The sequence below is a fragment of the Haematobia irritans genome, chromosome 4 (genome assembly GCF_050003625.1).
Source record: "Haematobia irritans isolate KBUSLIRL chromosome 4, ASM5000362v1, whole genome shotgun sequence".
Classification (NCBI taxonomy): Eukaryota; Metazoa; Arthropoda; class Insecta; order Diptera; family Muscidae; genus Haematobia; species Haematobia irritans.
Window position 1 is genome coordinate 123,813,834 of NC_134400.1, and position 19,815 is coordinate 123,833,648.

Sequence of the window (19,815 nt, forward strand, 5' to 3'; positions counted from 1 at the left end):
GGCGATGTATAGTTTACCACTGACCGGCCAATTGCCTTATGTAGTTATGTAGTCAACAAGGTTTCTTTGTCCGCAGCCCAAGTGCTGCTGGGAAGCGACTTGAGGACCTTGTTTCTACCGCGGAGCTTATCACAAATTGCAGTGGCATGGGCGGACGACTTAAAGAGGCTGTCGAATGTGACCCCGAGAATCTTGGGGTAATTTGTGGTGGGAATTATTTCGCCGTCGTCGCTGACATTCAACTGCCTGCGTACTTCCGCCGTCCATGTAGTGAATAGTGTGGCTGAGGATTTGGTGGGAGATATCCTCAAATTTCTTGCAGTGAAATAACGCATACGTCATCAACAATGGGCCCGGATACAATCTCGACGCCGTCAGGAGGGGGTGGAAACGAGGACATGTAGGGATTAAACAGTGCCGGAGATATCACCCCACCCTTGGGAACTCCATGTTTAACTCTACGGGGGTTTGACTTCTTGTCCCTGAATTCCACGTACGACTGGCGTCCGCACAGATAATTCAGAACCCAACGCTTGGTTCCTGCCGGTAGGGACGTATTCTCGATGTCCTCGAATAGTGTGGCATGGTTGACCGTATCGAATGCCTTCGATAGGTCAAGCGCCGCGAGGACCGTCCTGTTACACGGCTTGGTTTCATTGAGTCCCATATTAATGTGTGCTGAAATGGCAAGCAAGGCTATCGTCGTGCTATGTACCTTACGGAATCCATGTTGATGGTGGGCAGATGGACAATTTTCCACAAGGCTGGGGAGGAGTAGTGCCTCAAGTGTCTTGGCTACTGGCGAGAGAAGGGATATCGGTCAGTACGATTCACCTTTACTCGAATCTTTGCCTGGCTTCAGTAGTGGAATCACCCTATCCATCTTCCAGACATCGAGTATAATGAGTGATTCTAAGGACAAATTGAGGAGGTCAGGTACTCAACTCCTAATATTACCAAATGATTCGGCATTAGCATTGAAATTCCGTCGGGACCCAGCGCCTTGGATGGTTTTGCGCTGTTGATGACATTAGTAACTTCGGCTGTGGTGTGTCATCGGCTCGGAGAGCACGTATGCGACGAAACTGTGTTGAAAATCTGGCGCATCTCTTCGGATCAGTCACCGTCACGTCGCCAAAGGTGACTGCAATCCCATCATCCCTTATGGTGGGGTTCGTGAGATCTCACCGTTGACTACAATTTACCAGTTCCTGTGCCTAAGTTACATTGGTGCTTCAGGTGCTCTAACCAAGTGTTCCGCTTGTGCTCGTCGACTATCATACTAATCTCTAGATTAAGTTCCCTGATTCGAGGATCAGCACGATGGCGTTCATCACGCTCGTCTGCGAGTCCCGCCGCTTCGGCTGGGAAGTCCTTCTTTTGGCGTAGTCTTAGTTTTTTTTTTATACCTCAGTGAACAGTTTTGGTGCATCCAATATTTATAACTCGAGATACAGTTGATTTGTTGACATTGTACCCATCCGAAATTAATTTTTGTGATACCCCAAATTTAAAATAATCCATATCTTGCTTTGTAATATGTTGATTATACTTATTGCCGGAATTTTTTATCGAATTTTTACAAAAAAGAGCATAACGGCCTATGACGATCAGTTTAGGACAAAACTAGGCAATGAACTAAACGATGTTCCTACACTGAAAAAAAAGCATGCCCGGTTCCAAAGATTTTGTCTTTACTTTAAAAAATTTGAAATCTTTGACCCCTCGACAATATTTTTTTCAGTGTACAATTAGGGTTGCCAGATGATGGCTGTCGAAATCCCTGACTTTGCGCCGTACATTCTGGGATTTGTCGGGACAAAAAACAGTCACATATGAGTTTCAATTTCATATAAAATTTATTTATTAAGTAAAACAAAAACATTTTTACATATAAAGTAAATATCATACATTGGGAACACAAAAAATCCACTTAAAATATAAAGTTATTATAGTCTATATCATTTTTGCCAACTAATTTAATTACTCCGTCTGTTTTTATAAATGAATGTAATACCCTTGCTGGGTATTAGCAAGGCAAAAAAGTGATGAAAATGTTCTTTTTGGATCCGGAAGTGGTGCATAATTGGCCGGTGCATTAAATTCGCATCACTTCTTAAGGTGTCATGCGAATTCAGTGTTTTGGGTGTGAAATAAGAAATTTTGTGATATTTTGACAAATAAATAATTTTTAAATTTTTTTATGATTTTTAATGCGGTCTAACGCTTGTCTGCAACGTTTGACTTCAAATATTTTCAAAAATTCGAAATTTTTCGAGAATGGATTTAGCATGTTTTTCGGCCAAATTTAAATAATTTGTACCACTTTATAAATTCTTAATCTTTTTGTTACCTATTTGAAATAAAAAAATGTTCGGTTTACCCTACAAGGGCTACTTTCCCATACATTCCCAAACAATTTTCCCTACTATATTTTTCGTTAAATTTAAACAATTTTACAAAACAAAAATGGTTCTAAGTACTTTATTACATTAAAACATGAATATGCAACGTATATAACTTAGAATATAAATTTGTATTACCACCACGGTTGCCACAGTTGGTAGAATTCTACCCAAATTAGTAATCTTTTTTGTTAAATCTCTATAAAAATAAAATTTTGGAAAAAGTTTCTATAAACAAATTTTTGTGAGAAATTTTTCTATAGAAATAAAATTTTGACAATAAATTCTATAGAATTAAAATTTTGAGAAAAAATTCCACAGAAATAAAATTTTGAGAAAAATTTTTATAGAAATAATATTTTGAAAAAAAAATTTCTATAGAAATACAATTTTGACAAAATGTTCTATAAAAATAAAATGTTGACAAAATTTTCTACAGGAATAAAGTTTACCACACATTGTTAAAGATCAAGCCCTGCCGGCTTCTAATTTCCTCCTCTAGAGCCACCAAAATGTAAAAATTATTACAAATTGTGTTGAGTGAAAATGTCCTACATTGTGGCCCTACGTCCCTACAAGACGCTAAATATTAGAAAAACCCTACATATAGGGAATTTCACCTACTTCTAGCAACACTGGCTGTGTTGATATTGCGCCTACGGAGTTAGTATGTCACTAATATTGAGCCCATTATTAAAAAAGAGAACATCGTTAAATTAGTGTGGGTAATAAATACAAATTTGTAAAAATCGAGCAATATTCTTATGTAAGAGCTACAAGTACGTATAAGTGCGATCGGCTAGTACATCAAAATTTGAAATATGAGTAACATTGGTTAATAAATAAAAGTACTATGGTCAAATTTGGGAAAATCGAGCGATGTATATATATGGAAGCTATATCTAAATCTGAACCAATTTGCATAATATTTTGCGGGTTTGATTAATACCACAAAAGGTTACCTTGTGCAAGATTTGAGTAAGATCAGTTACGAAATGAGGCCTGTATGGTCAAACATAAGGTTATAAGTGCGAATTTTTCAAAATCGAGCGATATATATATGGGAGCTATATCTAAATTTGAACCGATTTCTTCCAAATTCAATAGCGTTCGTCCTTGTGCCCAAAAAACTCCCTGTACCAAATTTCATCAAAATCGGTTAATAATTGCGACCGGAATCCTGTGAACAACAAATACATGGACAGACGGACGGACGGACGGACGGACACCAAGCGCTAGATCGACTCAGGAGGTGATTCTGAGTCGATCGGTATATATTTTATGGGGTCTAAAATCAATATTTCTGGTAGGCACATTTTTTGGCCGATCAAACTTATTATACCCTGACCACTATGTGGTTTAGGGTATAACAAGTATATATGGCCGTAAGTTCGGTCAGGCCGAATCTTATGTACCCTCCACCATGGATTGCGTAGAAACTTCTACGAAAGACTGTTATCCACAATCGAATTACTTGGGTTGTGGTATCTTAACTCGTTTTCTAAATTGTGAGTTAGTCCATACGTGGTATATATTAGACAAAAAAGGTATGTGTAGGTAAGACTACAAATAATTAGGAAACGATATGGACTTTTGCACGGTACGTAGGGAGGCGGAATTGATATATGGGGGTCGCTTATATGGGGGCTATATACAATTATGAACTTGATATGGACCAATTTTTGTGTGATTGGGGATCGATTTATCTGAGGGCTATATATAACTATAGACCGATATGGACCTAGTTAGGCATGGTTGTTAACGGCCATATACTAGCACAATGTACCAAATTTCTACTGACTCGGATGAAATTTGCTCCTCCAAGAGGCTCCAAAACCAAATCTCGGGATCGGTTTATATGGGGGCTATATATGATTATGGACTAGGTTAGGTTAGGTGGCAGCCCGATATTTCAGGCTCACTTAGACTATTCAGTCCATTGTGATACCACATTGGTGAACTTCTCTCTTATGATGATTATGGACTAATGTGGACCACTTTTGGCATGGTTGTTAAATATCATATACTTCCACCACGTACCAAATTTCAGCCAGATCGGATGAATTTTGCTTCTCCAAAAGGCACCGGGGGTCAAATCTGGGGATCGGTTTATATGGGAGCTATATATAATTATGGACTGATATTATCCAATTCCTGCATGGTTGTTGGATACAATATACTAACATCACGTACCAAATTTCAACCGAGTCGGATGAATTTTGCTCTTCCAAGGGGCTCCGGAGGTCAAATCTGGGGATCGATTTATATGGGGGCTATATATAATTATGGACCGATTTCGACCAATATTTGCATGGGTGTTTGAGGCCATATACTAACACCACGTACCAAATATCAACTGAATCAGATGAATTTTGGTCTTCCAAGAGGCTCCGGTGGTCAAATCAGGTGATCGGTTTATATGGGGGCTATATATAATTATGGACCGATTTCGACCAATTTTTGCATAGTTGTTAGAGACCATATACTAACACCATGTACCAAATTTCAAGCGGATCGGATGAAATTTTCTTCTCATAGAGGCTCCGCAAGCCAAATCTGGGGATCGGTTTATATGGGGGCTATATATAATTATAGACTGATGTGGACCAATTTTTACAAAGTTATTAGAGACCATATATTAACACCATGTACCACATTTCAGCCGGATCGGATGCAAATTGCTTCTCTTAGAGGCTCCAAAAGCCAAATCGGGGGATCGGTTTCTATGGGGGCTATATATAATTATAAACTGATGTGGACCAATTTTTGCATGGTTATTAGAGACCATATACCAACACCATGTACCAAATTTCAGCCAGATGGAATGAAATATGCTTCTGTTAGAGGCTCCACAAGCCAAATCTGAGGGTCCCTTTATATGGGGGCTATACGTAAAAGTGGACCGATATGGCCCATTTGCAATACCATCCGACATACATTAATAACAACTACTTGTGCCAAGTTTCAAGTCGATAGCTTGCTTCGTTCGGAAGTTAGCGTGATTTCAATAGACGGACGGACATGCTTAGATCGACTCAGAATTTCACCACGACCCAGAATATATATACTTTATGGGGTCTTAGAGAAATATTTCGATGTGCTACAAACGGAATCACAAAGTTAATATACCCCCATCCTTGGTTCGATTCTCCGTCCAGGCGAAAGGAAAAATTTAACAAATTTATAAAATAGAATAATTTCTTCAACATTGTTTGGAACATATGTTAGAGAAGCTATTTTTTGAGGGTGAATTTACATATATTTAAATCTGAACCGATTTGGACAACAATTTTACACTTTTACAAATTCTCTACAATTAAAATTTAAATTTGCTAACGCTTTGGGACGAAACACAATGTCAGTAAGAAATATGGGTAATTAAAGCTAAACTCATTTTTATGCACAGCCTCAAAACAAAATCGCTTCTAGAACATATACTCCCAAACACATTCTGCTTCAAGCATATATATTTTCAGGATCCAAACAGTGGTCCAAACAAAATATTGTTTGTATTGTTTGAACATATTATGTTTCACCTTAGGCATAGACTAGTAGAAAAAAACTTATAATACCACCGTCACCATCAGGGTTGGCCTGTTAGAAACTGTGACTTTTGCGACATACATTTGCGACGGTATAATACGTATGTCGCAAAAGTCGTAAACCTACTGTAGAAAACCTAATTTTGAATAGAAGAAATCCTGAACATTTTTTAATTTAGCTTGACAGCATTCGCTGTGAGTTTCTGCAGACATTTGTGAAAGTTTTTCCACTGTCAAGCCTATTTTCTTAGGTGGTATCGAAATTCCAGTTGGTGAGTGTGCAAAATACCTTGGGGTTATATTAGACAGGGGACTGAACTTAACCCATATTCTCATAGCGTCGTCATATGACGACAGAAACATTGGCATGCTCAATGCACCAGTGTACCGTTATCGCTGCACAGAAAAAAATAAAAAAAAGACAGAAAAAAATTTCACGAAAAATTTTCCAATTAAAATTTTAATTGAGTTTTAAAAAATATTCAATTAAAAATTTAATTAAATCAACAAATTTTTTAATTGAAACAAAAATCAATCACGAAAATTAATAGTATCAATTAATTTTTTATTTGGATCAATTAATTTTTTAATTGACCTTCAATTAATTTTTTAATTGATACTATCATTTCTGTGATTGAAGACATTTCAATTAAAAATTAATTGGATCAATTAATTTCGTGATTGAATCAGAAAAAAAATTTTTGTGTGAACTTATTATCATATGACGACACCCATTTTCCGGAAACCTGAACCCGATATGACAATTTTTTTTTTCATATATATACTAAATGTAGCCTATACATGCTGTGAATCAAACATTATTATAATCGGATGATTATTTTATAACTCGGGAGAGTACGGGTTAAAGCTAAGAAAGGACGAGAAAATCCACGGTTACCCTGGATTCGTGCAAAAGCCAATAGGGAAAATGTGGGGACTAAAACCTTCTCTTCGCACATACCATCGTCTTGGATATCATCGAATTTGCTGCCTAGCTGACGCGACTAAAGTATTTTGAGTTTGCGACTTTTGTTACTTTTTCTACATTTACGACAAGTATGTGACGTTTACAACTTTGCGACAGTCGCAAACCTAAAAAAGTTTGATACAGACCATCTCTGGTCACCATTCTATGGTAGTGAGTATAAAAACTTGTAGTGAAATTTTCTTTATGTTTATATATTTGTAAGGCGCCAATTTTTTACTTGCAGCATACTCTCTCGGGTAATATACATATGTTTGCATCCACACATATTATATAAACGAATATTAACATATATGTCGCAAAAATGTTATGCTAGTTTATGTGCAAAAGTGCATATACATACATATCTATTAGAGGTATATGTAAATTTGAGGCACACTGAAACAAAGATTTACATGATTACGCAACCTAAATTTGAGGATTCGCAATTTACAAAATATTAAGGACAAATTTCTTTAAAATAATGAAATTTTAATTAAAATGAAATTTATAATCTTTGCTTCAAAATTTTTTTCATTAAATTTAGAACACAAATTTTGTAAATTTGCTCCCCTATGTTAATGTCGCATGTCCTTAAATTAAGGAAAACTTTTCCTAAAATAAAGAAACACATTTTTGATTTAAAGAAATCGTCCTTAAATTAACTGACATACTGAATCTTTAGATTTAAGATGAAAGCGCTTCAAATATAGGCAAATACTTATTTTGAGGATTTAGCATCTTCGGTTTAAAGTATTCTAGAATAATGAAAACCTTTTTTTACTTTGAAGTATCCGTCATAATTTGGATTTTTAAACTGTCATTTGTTTGTACGTGAATAATTTTAATTTTATTATCCTAGATTTAAAACCAGATAGGTCATTAAAAATGTCTTTGTTTTAACGAAGCCGCATCTTTGACTCGAAATCAATACCAAAATCCTTATTGGAAGTTCAGAACCTTTGGATTCGAGTTTTTTTTGAGTGCAGGTATTTGCAGAAGTAGGAGGCTTAACTTTGTCTTAACCGATTCTGTGGAAAGTATGCAATTGCTGTGTATGATATAACTGCACTATGGGTAAAACATAATTGAAATTGTGTGTAACATGTGGGTATTCTGGCCATGTCGGATGAACTTATATATGGGAGATATATCTTAATCTTAACCGATTTGAACCAAATTTGGAAAACATTGCCAAAATATTTATAATACTCTCAGTCCAAAATTTTAAGAAAATCGGAATGAAACATTGGCTTCCGGTGGTCATACGAATCTAAATCGGGCGTAAGATATATGTTATATGGGAGCTATATCTAAATTTGAACCAATTTCAACCATATTTGGCATACTTGATGACAACTAATGGTTACACTGTTTGTGCGAAATTTTAAGCAAATCAAGGTGAAACTCTTGCCTCTATTCCATAAATGCTTATCGGGCGAAAGATATATATGGGAGCTTTATTTAAGCCTGAACCGATGTAAATAAAATTTTGCAAGTTTTACGGATGTACGAAATTTCATGAAGATCGGTTCATAAATACGTCAATTATGACAAAATCGGTGATAAATATATAGAAACTATATGTAGGTTAGGTTAGGTTAGGTTAGGTAGCAGCCCGATGTTAGGTTAGGTAGGTGGTGTATCAGGCTCACTTAGACTATACAGTCCATTGTGATACCACATTGGTAAACTTCTCTCTTATCACTGAGTGCTGCCCGATTCCATGTTAAGCTCAACGGCAAGGGACCTCCTTTTTATAGCCGAGTCCGAACGGCGTTCCACATTGCAGTGAAACCACTTAGAGAAGCTTTGAAGCCCTCAGAAATGTCACCAGCATTACTGAGGTGGATAATCCACCGCTGAAAAAAAGTTTTTCAGCGGTGGTGTTCGGTCGAAGCAGGAATCGAACCTTGTGTATGCAAGGCGGGCATGCTAACCATTGCACCACGGTGGCTCCCAAACTATATGTAAATCTCAACCGATTTTTTCCAAAATCCATAAAGATCGTCTATGAAGAGCGATAAAACGATTATAACGACCTTCCAATTTTTTGATACCATTTTGGTAGTACTCCTTCGGTTTTGCCTCAAAATAGGCCTCAGTTTCGGTGATCGCGTCTTCATTGCAGCCAAATTTTTCCCTGCGAGGATCCTTTTGAGGTCTGAGAACAAGAAAAATTCGCTGGGGGCAGATCTGGAGAATACGGTGGGTGGGGAAGCAATTCGAAGCCCAATTCATGAATTTTTGCCATCGTTCTCAATGACTTGTGGCACGGTGCGTTGTCTTGGTGGAACAACACTTTTTTTTCTTCATATGGTGCCGTTTTGCAGCGATTTCGACCTTCAACCGCTCCAATAACGCCATATAATAGTCACCCAGCAAAAAAATTTGGAAGTTCTTCTTAAGGCACAACTTTAAAAGCACTTCCAAAAATGTTCTCCCAAAGATGTTCTTTATTTCAACCGCACAGGAAGTTAATTTGAGTCAATTTTTTATAACTCGATTTTTTCATATTTTTAATGGGAAATTTAAAATTTTATTGTTTCAAATGGGTTAAAAGCAGATAAAACAAGTATATACGGCCGTAAGTTCGGCCAGGCCGAAGCTTATGTACCCTCCATCATGGATTGCGTAGAAACTTCTTCTAAACACTGTCATCCACAATCGAATTACTTAAGTTGCGGTAACGCTTGCCGATGGCAAGGTATCTTAAAAGCTCCTAACACCATCTTCTAAATTGTATGTAAGTCCATACGTGGTATATATTAAATCATAAAAGATCGATCCAATACGTATATAATTCAGTTTGACAAAGTAGACATAAAATTTTGACAAAATTTCTACAGAAATAAAATTTTATTTTTTTTATTTTTTCAAATAAACTTTTCACAAAATTTTCTATAGAAATAAAGTCTTGGTAGATTATTTTTGGCTCGAGTGGCAACCATGATTATGAACCGAATAAAATTTGAACAAAATGTTCTATAGAAATAAAATTTTGACAATGATGAAAATTTTATTATGAACCGAATAAAATTTTAACAAAATTTTCTCTAGAAAAAAAATTTTGACAAAATTGTCTATAGAAATAAAATTTTTACAAAATTTTCTATAGAAATAAAATTTTGGTAGATTATTTTTGGCTCTAGTGGCAACCATGATTATGAACCGATATGGACCAATTTTTGTGTGATTGGACCAATTTTGGTATGGCGACCATATACTAACACCATGTGCCTAATTTGAACCGGATCGGATGAATTTTGCTCCTCCAAGAGGCTCCGGAAGTCAAATCTGGAGAATGTTTTATATGGGGGCTATATATAATTATGGACCGATATGGACCAATTCTGGCACGGTTGTTAAAGATCATATACTAACACCATGTTGCAAATTACAACCGGATTGGATGAAATTTGCTTCTCTTGGAGACTTCGCAAGCCAAATCTGGGGATCGGTTTATATGGGGGCTATATATAATTATGAACTGACGTGGACCGACGTGGACCAATTTTGGCATGATTGTTAGAGACCATATACCAACACCATGTACAAAATTTCAGCCGGATCGGATGAAATATGCTTCTCTTGGAGGCTCCACAAGCCAAATCTGGGGATCGGTTTATATGGGGGCTATATATAATTATGGACCGACGTGGACCAATTTTGGCATGATTGTTAGAGACCATATACCAACACCATGTACCAAATTTCAGCCGGATCGGATGAAATTTGCTTCTCTTTTAGGCTCCGCAAGCCAAATCTGGTGATCGGTTTATATGGGGGCTATATATAATTATGGACCGATGTGGACCAATTTTTGCATGGTTGTTAGAGACCATATACCAACACCATATACCAAATTTCAGCTGGATCGGATGAAATCTGCTTCTGTTAGAGGCTTCACAAGCCAAATCTGAGGGTCCCTTTATATGGGGGCTATACGTAAAAGTGGACCGATATGGCCCATTTTCAATACCATCCGACCTACATCGATAACAACTACTTGTGCCAAGTTTCAAGTCGATAGCTTGTTTCGTTCGGAAGTTAGCGTGATTTCAACAGACGGACGGACGGACGGACATGCTTAGATCGACTCAGAATTTCACCACGACCCAGAATATATATACTTTATGGGGTCTTAGAGCAATATTTCGATGTGTTACAAACGGAATGACAAAGTTAATATACCCCCATCCTATGATGGAGGGTATAAAAATTAATAAAATATTGCAAACTATTTTAATTTGGCCGAAAAAAATGCTAAATCCTTTCTAGAAAAATGGCGAATTTTTGAAAATATTTGATGTCCAACGTTCCAGAAAAGCGTTATAATACATTAAAAATCATTAAAAAAATAAAAATGTTTTATTCGTCAAAATATCACAAAATTTCTTTATTCACATCCAAATCATTGGATTCGCATCACACCTTAAGAAGTGATGCAAATTCAGTGCAACGGTTGTTGAAATGGTGGAAATCCGTCCTATGACAAGCTCATGTTAAAATCATCGCTTCTGCGCCAATTTTGCACCACTTCCGGATTGGCGACGCTGTTTTTGCTGGGCACTGTTGATGGGTTTTCCCTACTCAAGATAATCGATAAAAATTATTCCATGCGCATCCCAAAAAACAGAGGCCATTACTTTGCAGCGGACTTTTGAGTCTTTCCACGCTTCGAAAACGGTTCACCGGTCGCTGTTCACTCAGCCGACTGTCGATTGGACTCAGGAGTGTAGTGATGGAGCCATGTTTCATCCATTGTCACATATCGACGGAAGAATTCGGGTGTATTACGAGTTAACAGCTGCAAACACCGCTCAGAATCATCAACACGTTGTTGTTTTTGGTCAATGTGAGCTCGCGCGGCACCCATTTTGCACAGAGCTTCCGCATATCCAAATATTGATGAATGATATGACCAACACGTTCCTTTGATATCTTTAAGGCCTCTGCTATCTCGATCAACTTCATTTTACGGTCATTCAAAATCATTTTCTGAATTTTTTTGATATTTTCGTCGGTAACCACCTCTTTCGGGCTCATTTCACCACGCTTGAATTTTGCATACCAATCAATTATTGTTGATTTCCCTGGGGCAGAGTCCGGAAACTCATTATCCAGCCAAGTTTTTGCTTCCACCGTATTTTTTCCCATCAGAAAACAATATTTTATTAAAACACGAAGTTCCTTTTTTTCCGTTTTTTCACATTAACAAAAGTTGCTTCACAAAAGACATTCTATCTCACAAACTAATTGACTTACAGCCGTCAAAATTTGACACGAATCATTTGAAGGTGCCGGATATATCTCCCATATATATCTTACACGGCTTGAGCTCATTGAGTCCCATTTTAATGTGTGCTGAAATGGCAAGCAAGGCTGTCGTCGTGCTATGTACCTTACGGAATCCATGTTGATGGTGGGCAGCTGGACAATTTTCCACAAGGCTGGAGAGGAGTAGTGCCTCAAATGTCTTGGCTACTGGCGAGAGAAGGGATATCGGTCTGTACGATTCCCTTTTACTCGAATCTTTGCCTGGCTTCAGTAGTGGAATCACCCTATCCATCTTCCAGACATCGAGTATAATGAGTGCTTCTAAGGACAAATTGAGGAGGCCAGGTACTCAACTCCTAGTATTCCCAGAAGATTCAGCATTAGCATTGAAATTCCGTCGGGGCCCAGCGCCTTGGATGGTTTTGCGCTGTTGATGACATTAGTAACTTCGGCTGTGGTAAATTGTGGTGTGTCATCGGCTCGGAGACCACGTATGCGACGAGTGGCTCTCCTTTTCGCTCTATTGCTCTCGGGATGCTCGACAAACTGTCGGTTGAAAATCTGGCGCATCTCTTCGGATCAGTCACCGTCACGTCGTCAAAGGTGACTGCAATCCCATCATCCCTTGTGGTGGGGTTCGAGAGGGCTCTCACTGTTGACTACAATTTACCAGTTCCTGTGCCTAAGTTACATTGGTGCTTCAGGTGCTCTAACCAAGTGTTCCGTTTGTGCTCGTCGACTATCATACTAATCTCTAGATTCAGTTCCCTGATTCGAGGATCAGTAGGGTCAGCACGATGGCGTTCATCACGCTCGTCTGCGAGTCCCGCCGCTTCGGCTGGGAAGTCCTTCTTTTGGCGTAGTCTTGGGTTTTTTTTATATCTCAGTGAACAGTTTTGGCGCATCCAATATTTATAACTCGAGATACAGTTGATTTGTTGACATTGTACTCATCCGAAATTAATTTTTGTGATACCCCAAATTTAAAAGAATCCATATCTTGCTTTGTAATATGTTGATTATACTTATTGCCGGAATTTTTTATCGAATTTTTACAAAAAAGAGCATAACGGCTTATGACGATCAGTTTAGGACAAAACTAGGCAATGAACTAAACGATGTTCCTACACTGAAAAAAAAGAAAAAATTAAAAATTTTGGTATTGATTCTGAGCCAAAGAAGCGGAGAATACAAGTAAGGATACTTTTAAGACACAATTCTCTTTTAAATTTGGGTTTTGTGTATTTGCTTCTAGGAAGCAAAATTTAATTTTTCAGCTTTTTTCTTCATATGCTTTCAAAGTCCTTTAAAAACGAGTTAACGACAACTTTATTTTCAAAATTAAGACCCGACTTCCAGTAGTAATTATGCTATGTTTCAAGTAAAAAGCGTCTTTAAAATGAAGTGTTGAAAAACATGTCCTATATTTGAATGATTTTTTGCTTTGTAGTCAAGATGCAAAAAGACAACAAATTTAAAGACAATTTCATTAAATTTAAAGAATTTTTCTGAATTATTAAAGTCAAGTTGACCTTAGCCCTAACATTTTTTCTTTCATGTTATGATACCCATTTTTAAGTGAAATCACTTAATTATAAGGACAATACGACTTCATTGAAAAGTTTATCGATTTTTGGACAAGGAAAAAAACTTTATATTAGAGAAATGCGTCTCTATGCTAAGCCAAATTTGCATTCGTAGTTTAAAGACATGAAATCTTTGACCCCACGACAATATTTTTTTCAGTGTACAATTAGGGTTGCCAGATGGTGGTTGTCGAAACCCCTGACTTTGCGCCGTACATTCTGGGATTTGTCGGGACAAAAAACAGTCACATATGAGTTTCAATTTCATATAAAATTTATTTATTAAGTAAAACAAAAACATTTTTACATATAAAGTAAATATCATACATTGGGAACACAAAAAATCCACTTAAAATATAAAGTTATTATAGTCTATATCATTTTTGCCAACTAATTTAATTACTCCGTCTGTTTTTATAAATGAATGTAATTTCCTTGCTGACTATTAGCAAGGCAAAAAAGTGGTGAAAATGTTCTTTTTGGATCCGGAAGTGGTGCATAATTGGCCGGTGCACTAAATTCCCATCACTTCTTAAGGTGTCATGCGAATTCAGTGTTTTAGGTGTGAAATAAGAAATTTTGTGATATTTTGACAAATAAATAATTTTTAAATTTTTTTATGACGTTTGACTTCAAATATTTTCAAAAATTCGCAATTTTTCGAGAATTTAGAATGTTTTTCGGCCAAATATAGCCAACAACCATTGTGTGTGTGCAAAAAAACATATAAAAATTCATATAAAATATAAGACCTTACTTAACGAAATCTGACAACAAATAGCGGACTGATAATTTTTTTTGGTAAAACCTAAACTAACAAAAGTAACCAAATCAACGCCCAAAAAAGAAATGAGTAGAAACAAAGGTATAACTGTACATTTTATGCAATGTGGAAAAACAGCTGACTTCTTCTTTCGATCTTTTACCAAAAAAATTATAAGTCCGCTATTTGTTGTCAGATTTTGTTAAGTAAGGGCTTAATTTCTTTGTAAACAAAAAACCAAAAAAAAAATGATCAGTCCGCTATTTGTTGTCAGATTTCGTTAAGTAAGGTCTTATATTTTATATGAATTTTTATATGTTTTTTTTTTGCCACATTTTTACTTAAAAACGCCGTTTTTTACCTTTTTAAGCCGCTAACATCCAAACTACTTACCCGATTTGAAAATTTTCTGAGAATGAGTTGTAGACGGCTCAATTTTCTTTAATTTGAGTAGTATTAGGATCAAAAAAGTCAAAGAAAACGAAAGATATGCTCAAAATTGTAGGTGTACCTCCAAAAATTAAAAAAATTATATCTCGAAAACCAATCGACAGAAAATTTTTTAAAAATCATTTTCGTGTTTAGTAGGTCATAGTCAATAAGAAAAAATATGCTAGAAACAATTCACAGAGAAAAGTTTGTTATTTGTTGCCTAGTGATATAAATAATTTGTACCACTTTATAAATTCTTAATCTTTTTGTAACCTATTTGAAATAAAAAAAAATTTAATTTCCCATTAATAATATGAAAAGAGCGAGTATAAAAAATTGACTCAAATGAACTTCTTATACAGCTAAAATAAAGAACACCTCTGGGAGGACATATAGAAGAACTTCCAAATTTTTTGCTGGGTATATAATAATAATATAATAAATTATTTAAAATACTAAAAACTTTTTTGCAATAAGCAATACTTATAGGAAGATACAAACTGTTACCAATTTGAATAAATTTGGACAATTTTCCATATCACGAAAAAGTTGTCCATATTTTATCACTTTATTTTTCTAAATTTCTGACAGTCGGAAATTCCTAAATTATTTTTCCCAAGATGGCAGCGAACATTTTTATATCAAACATTGTTTTTTTTTTTGCAAATGTTGCTGATTCCGGAAATTCGAAATATTTCTCCAAATATGCAATTGCCGTTTTTTAGAAAGTCTATACCTTATAAACGATTCTTTCTTTTAACGGAAAATTTTGCATTATAGACATAATTTTCCTGATTTCTCAAGGTACCAAAGGATATATTTCTACCTTGACATTTGTGCCATTTTCTATAGCCAATATGAGTTCCTTAATATTCTTCAATTTTTTTTAATGAAATAATATTTAAAAGTATTTCGATTATAAGTAATTCAAATTTCGGAATTTTTGTCAAATTTTGTGAAAGATTCGGAACACTTCCTGGAGACAAAATTCCGGGACAATCCAGGTGAATCCCGGCCTCTTTTGGGTTCTTATAACTATTTCAGGTAAAAAATACAAAAATAATGTCATTAAAGAAGAAAATATTACAGGGTCACAGGTAGTTGCAAATGTTTTGAACAGGTCGAATCATACGATTCTTTACCTTTCGAGAAATATCAATATTTTATAATAGCACATTTATTTACCCAATAAGAATTTGGAAATGCCACTTCATAAAGACAATTTTTTTAAGTGGGACGTAAACATAAAAATTTTATTATGGGAGATTTACCTAGATTATGTTCATGGTAGGGTTAGTTGCTTGATTGATTCGCTTCAAAAACCTATGTTTTATCAACACCATTTGTTCACAACAAAGGTTGCTTAATGAACACCTAATTTAAACATCCGACATGTATCATATTCAATATCTTTTAATATGTACACGCGTCTTTTGAAGGCCATCATGTAAATTTTATTTTAAGAGAGAGAGAGAGATGGTTGGCATTAACATTCCCATACTATAGTTATCATAGGTTTTCTCTTATTCAATTCAAATTTTCAAATTTTCATTTTTTACAGATTAGTAGTTCATTAAAGAACTTAGCGTTCATTAAAAGAACGCTAAGTTAAAACTCTTCTTATCGGTAATCGAAAAAGTTGAAACAAGAACTTTTCTATAATTAGAAAAGGAGTCAAGAGCCGAAGTCGCAGTATACAAAATGTCAAAGATCACATCACACGAGCGAAATATGGTAGCATCGGTTATAGAATATGTGTTAAATTATACCCGACCTCATAGTGAAGTATAAAATTTAATATATATTTTTTCAGAGTCCAGTACTCATCTAAAAATAAATTACATTTTATGCATATTTTGCCTACAAAATTTAAAGCTAACTGCTATAAGCGAATTGAGGTTATATTAAAATATTTTTGAAAGTACCAATACGCATAAATCTACTGATTTTTACATTGAACTATCAACCATTATTAAGTTAGTGTTAAGTTAATATAAAATATCGAACTGGAAACAAAAACAAAATCATTGCAGAGTATCAAAGATGTTTTCCATATCGAATAGATTCATATAAAAAGACAATCTAAGGCGTAGGGTCGATATCACAACTCGATTAACAGTTCTGTGGAGTGTTTCAAGAGGCGAGAAAACGATAGCAATCATTATGGTAAGCAAAAACATTTATCAACGCTTCCGATTTACATATATGTGGTTAATTTTTGTTCCATTTGTTGTCTTGTAGAAATTCCTTATTTTATCTTTGGCTTTGATTGGCTGCGTTGTGGCTGACGTGTCTGAATTGTCAGGCTATGATTATCATGCCCCCGCTGCCGCTCATGATCATGGTGATTTCGGTGGAGCAAGTGGTTATAGTAGCTCCCACAGTCATGCTGCTTCAGCTCCAGCTCCCACATACAATGCACCAGCACCCAGCTATGTAGCCCCAGCTGCTGCAGCTCCTTCCAATAGTTATATTCCACCAGCTGCCTCTGCGCCTGCTCCAAGCTACTATACTTCATCTTCCGTTGCTGAAAGCTATGCTGCCCCAGCTGCCACTCAAGCTTATAGCGCTCCCGCTGCGGCTCCATCAAACACCTATATTCCTCCTGCAGCTTCAGCCCCAGCTCAAACTTATTCCGCATCCGCTCCAGCCCCAAGTTACAGTGCTCCAGTTGTTTCACATAGCTATAGCGCTCCCGCTGCTCCATCAAACAGCTACATTCCTCCTGCAGCTTCAGCCCCAGTACAAACTTATTCAGCTCCCGCAAGTTATAGTGCTCCATCTGTTTCCCAAACTTATGCTGCTCCATCTAACAGTTACATTCCTCCTGCTGCATCTGCTCCTGTTCAAACATATTCAGCACCCGCTCCAGCCCCAAGTTACAGTGCCCCAGCTGCCACTCAAACCTACAGTGCTCCAGCTGCTGCTCCATCTAACAGCTACATTCCTCCTGCTGCTTCGGCACCAGCTCAAAGTTATGCTGCCCCTGAAACTTACTCTGTTTCAGCTGCCGCAGCTCCTTCCATCAATTATCTCCCTCCCACAGCCGCAGCTTCTGCTCCTGTTGCTGATTTCGGTGATGATGGTTACCGCTATAAGACTCTTCGTCGTCGTGTCTATCGTCAACGTTTCTAAATGGAATGGAAAGACCATAGATTCCGTAGACTGCTATGAAATTGTTGTTAAATTAGTACTTAAGAATTTTACGAAATAAACCAAATATAACTCGATTGAAATTCGCATTTCATTGTAGAGACTTGTAATAAATGCAAACATTGACCATTTCTTTACATACACTGAAAACAAGCATGCCCGGTTCCAAAGATTTTGTCTTTACTTTAAAAATTTTGGTATTGATTCTGAGCCAAAGAAGCGGAGTATACAAGTAAGGATACTTTTAAGACACAATTCTCTTTTAAATTTGGGTTTGGTGTACTTGCTTCTAGGAAGCAAATTTTAATTTTTCGCTTTTACAGATTTTTTTCTTCCAAATTAAGACTCGACTTACAGTAGAAATTATGCTATGTTTCAAGTAAAAAACGTCTTTAAAAAAATTGTTGAAAAACATGTCCTATATTTGAACGATTTTTTGCTTTGTAGTCAAGATGCAAAAGGACAACAAATTTAAATACAATTTCATTAAATTTAAAGATTTTTTTTAAATTATTAAAGTCAAGTTGACCTTAGCCCAAAATTTTTTTCCTTCATGTTATGATACCCATTTTTAAGCCAAATCACTTAATTATAAGGACAATACAACTTTGAAATTGAAAAGTTTATCGACTTTTAGGCAAGGAAAAAAAAACTTTATATTATAGAAATGCGTCTTCTATGTTAATATAAATTTGCATTCGTATTTTAAAGACATGAAATCTTTGACCTCAAGACAATATTTTTTTCAGTGTAACGCAATCTTTCTTTAAAGCGTCTTTTGAACTCTGTAATTCCTTCATTTATTGGGTAGATATGTGGTGTGGTTATGCGAAAATAATATTAACCATAATAACCAACATATTTTTTACTAACATTATGTTTCGTTCCAAAGCATTAGCCGATTTTATGTCAAGAGATTTCCAAAATGTGTAAAAAATATTTCCTACTAATTATTATTACTTTTGGAACATCCGATTAGTTGTGCTGAACTTGGCTTTAGATCTCATCACAATTTTGGTGCTCTTTGGTGTAATCTCAATCGTCTTTTAACCATAGACCATAAATTCTCAATGGAGAGAGCTTTGTGGTGCCCATTTCAACATTTCAAAACTTTGCTTCGACAACCGGTTTAAGGACATGAAATCTTTGGACTCACGACAATATTTTCTTTCAGTGTATGAAGCAAAAAGGATGTTTGATATTTTGAGCGGGAATAGCGGCCCGTGTACCCTGGACTTAAAATATTAGTCTAACGTAAAACGTGGTCTTGACACTTGGGCAAGTCTGCTTTTCAGTTTTACTACTGAATTTCTCCTGATATCAGAGTCAAACCAGCCCATGGCATACGTACATTGACAAACAAATGTATTTTGCAAACAAATTCGTTAAAATTAAGGAATAGTTCCCATTCGAGAGTAGTACTTAGTCTACTAGAACAACAAACAAGTACACTGAAAAACATATTGTCGTGAGGCCAAAGATTTCATGTCTTTAAAATACGAATGCAAATTTTGCTTAGCTTAAAAAACGCATTTCTCTGATATAAAGGGTTTTTCTTTGTTTTTTCCAAAAGTCGGTAAACTTTTCAATGAAGTCCAAAAATCGATAAACTTTTCAATAAAGTCGTTTTGTCCTTATAGTTAAGTGATTCGGTCTAAAATTGGATATTCTAAAATGAAAAAACAAAAAA

General features: G+C 35.9%; 2 protein-coding genes across 2 annotated transcripts in view; both read left to right on the forward strand.

Moving 5' to 3' along the window:
* The window catches only part of LOC142233362 (uncharacterized), a 49,168-nt gene extending 31,061 nt beyond the window's left edge, over positions 1-18,107 (forward strand). Inside the window, exons 4-5 of the mRNA XM_075304259.1 lie at positions 17,050-17,138; positions 17,214-18,107. Of these exons, the coding sequence (XP_075160374.1) occupies positions 17,050-17,138; positions 17,214-18,107 (983 nt within the window). The remainder of the gene's footprint in view (positions 1-17,049; positions 17,139-17,213) is intronic.
* Positions 1-19,815, forward strand: part of Cpr73D (Cuticular protein 73D) — a 185,350-nt gene that overhangs the window by 82,062 nt on the left and 83,473 nt on the right. The window lies entirely within an intron of this gene.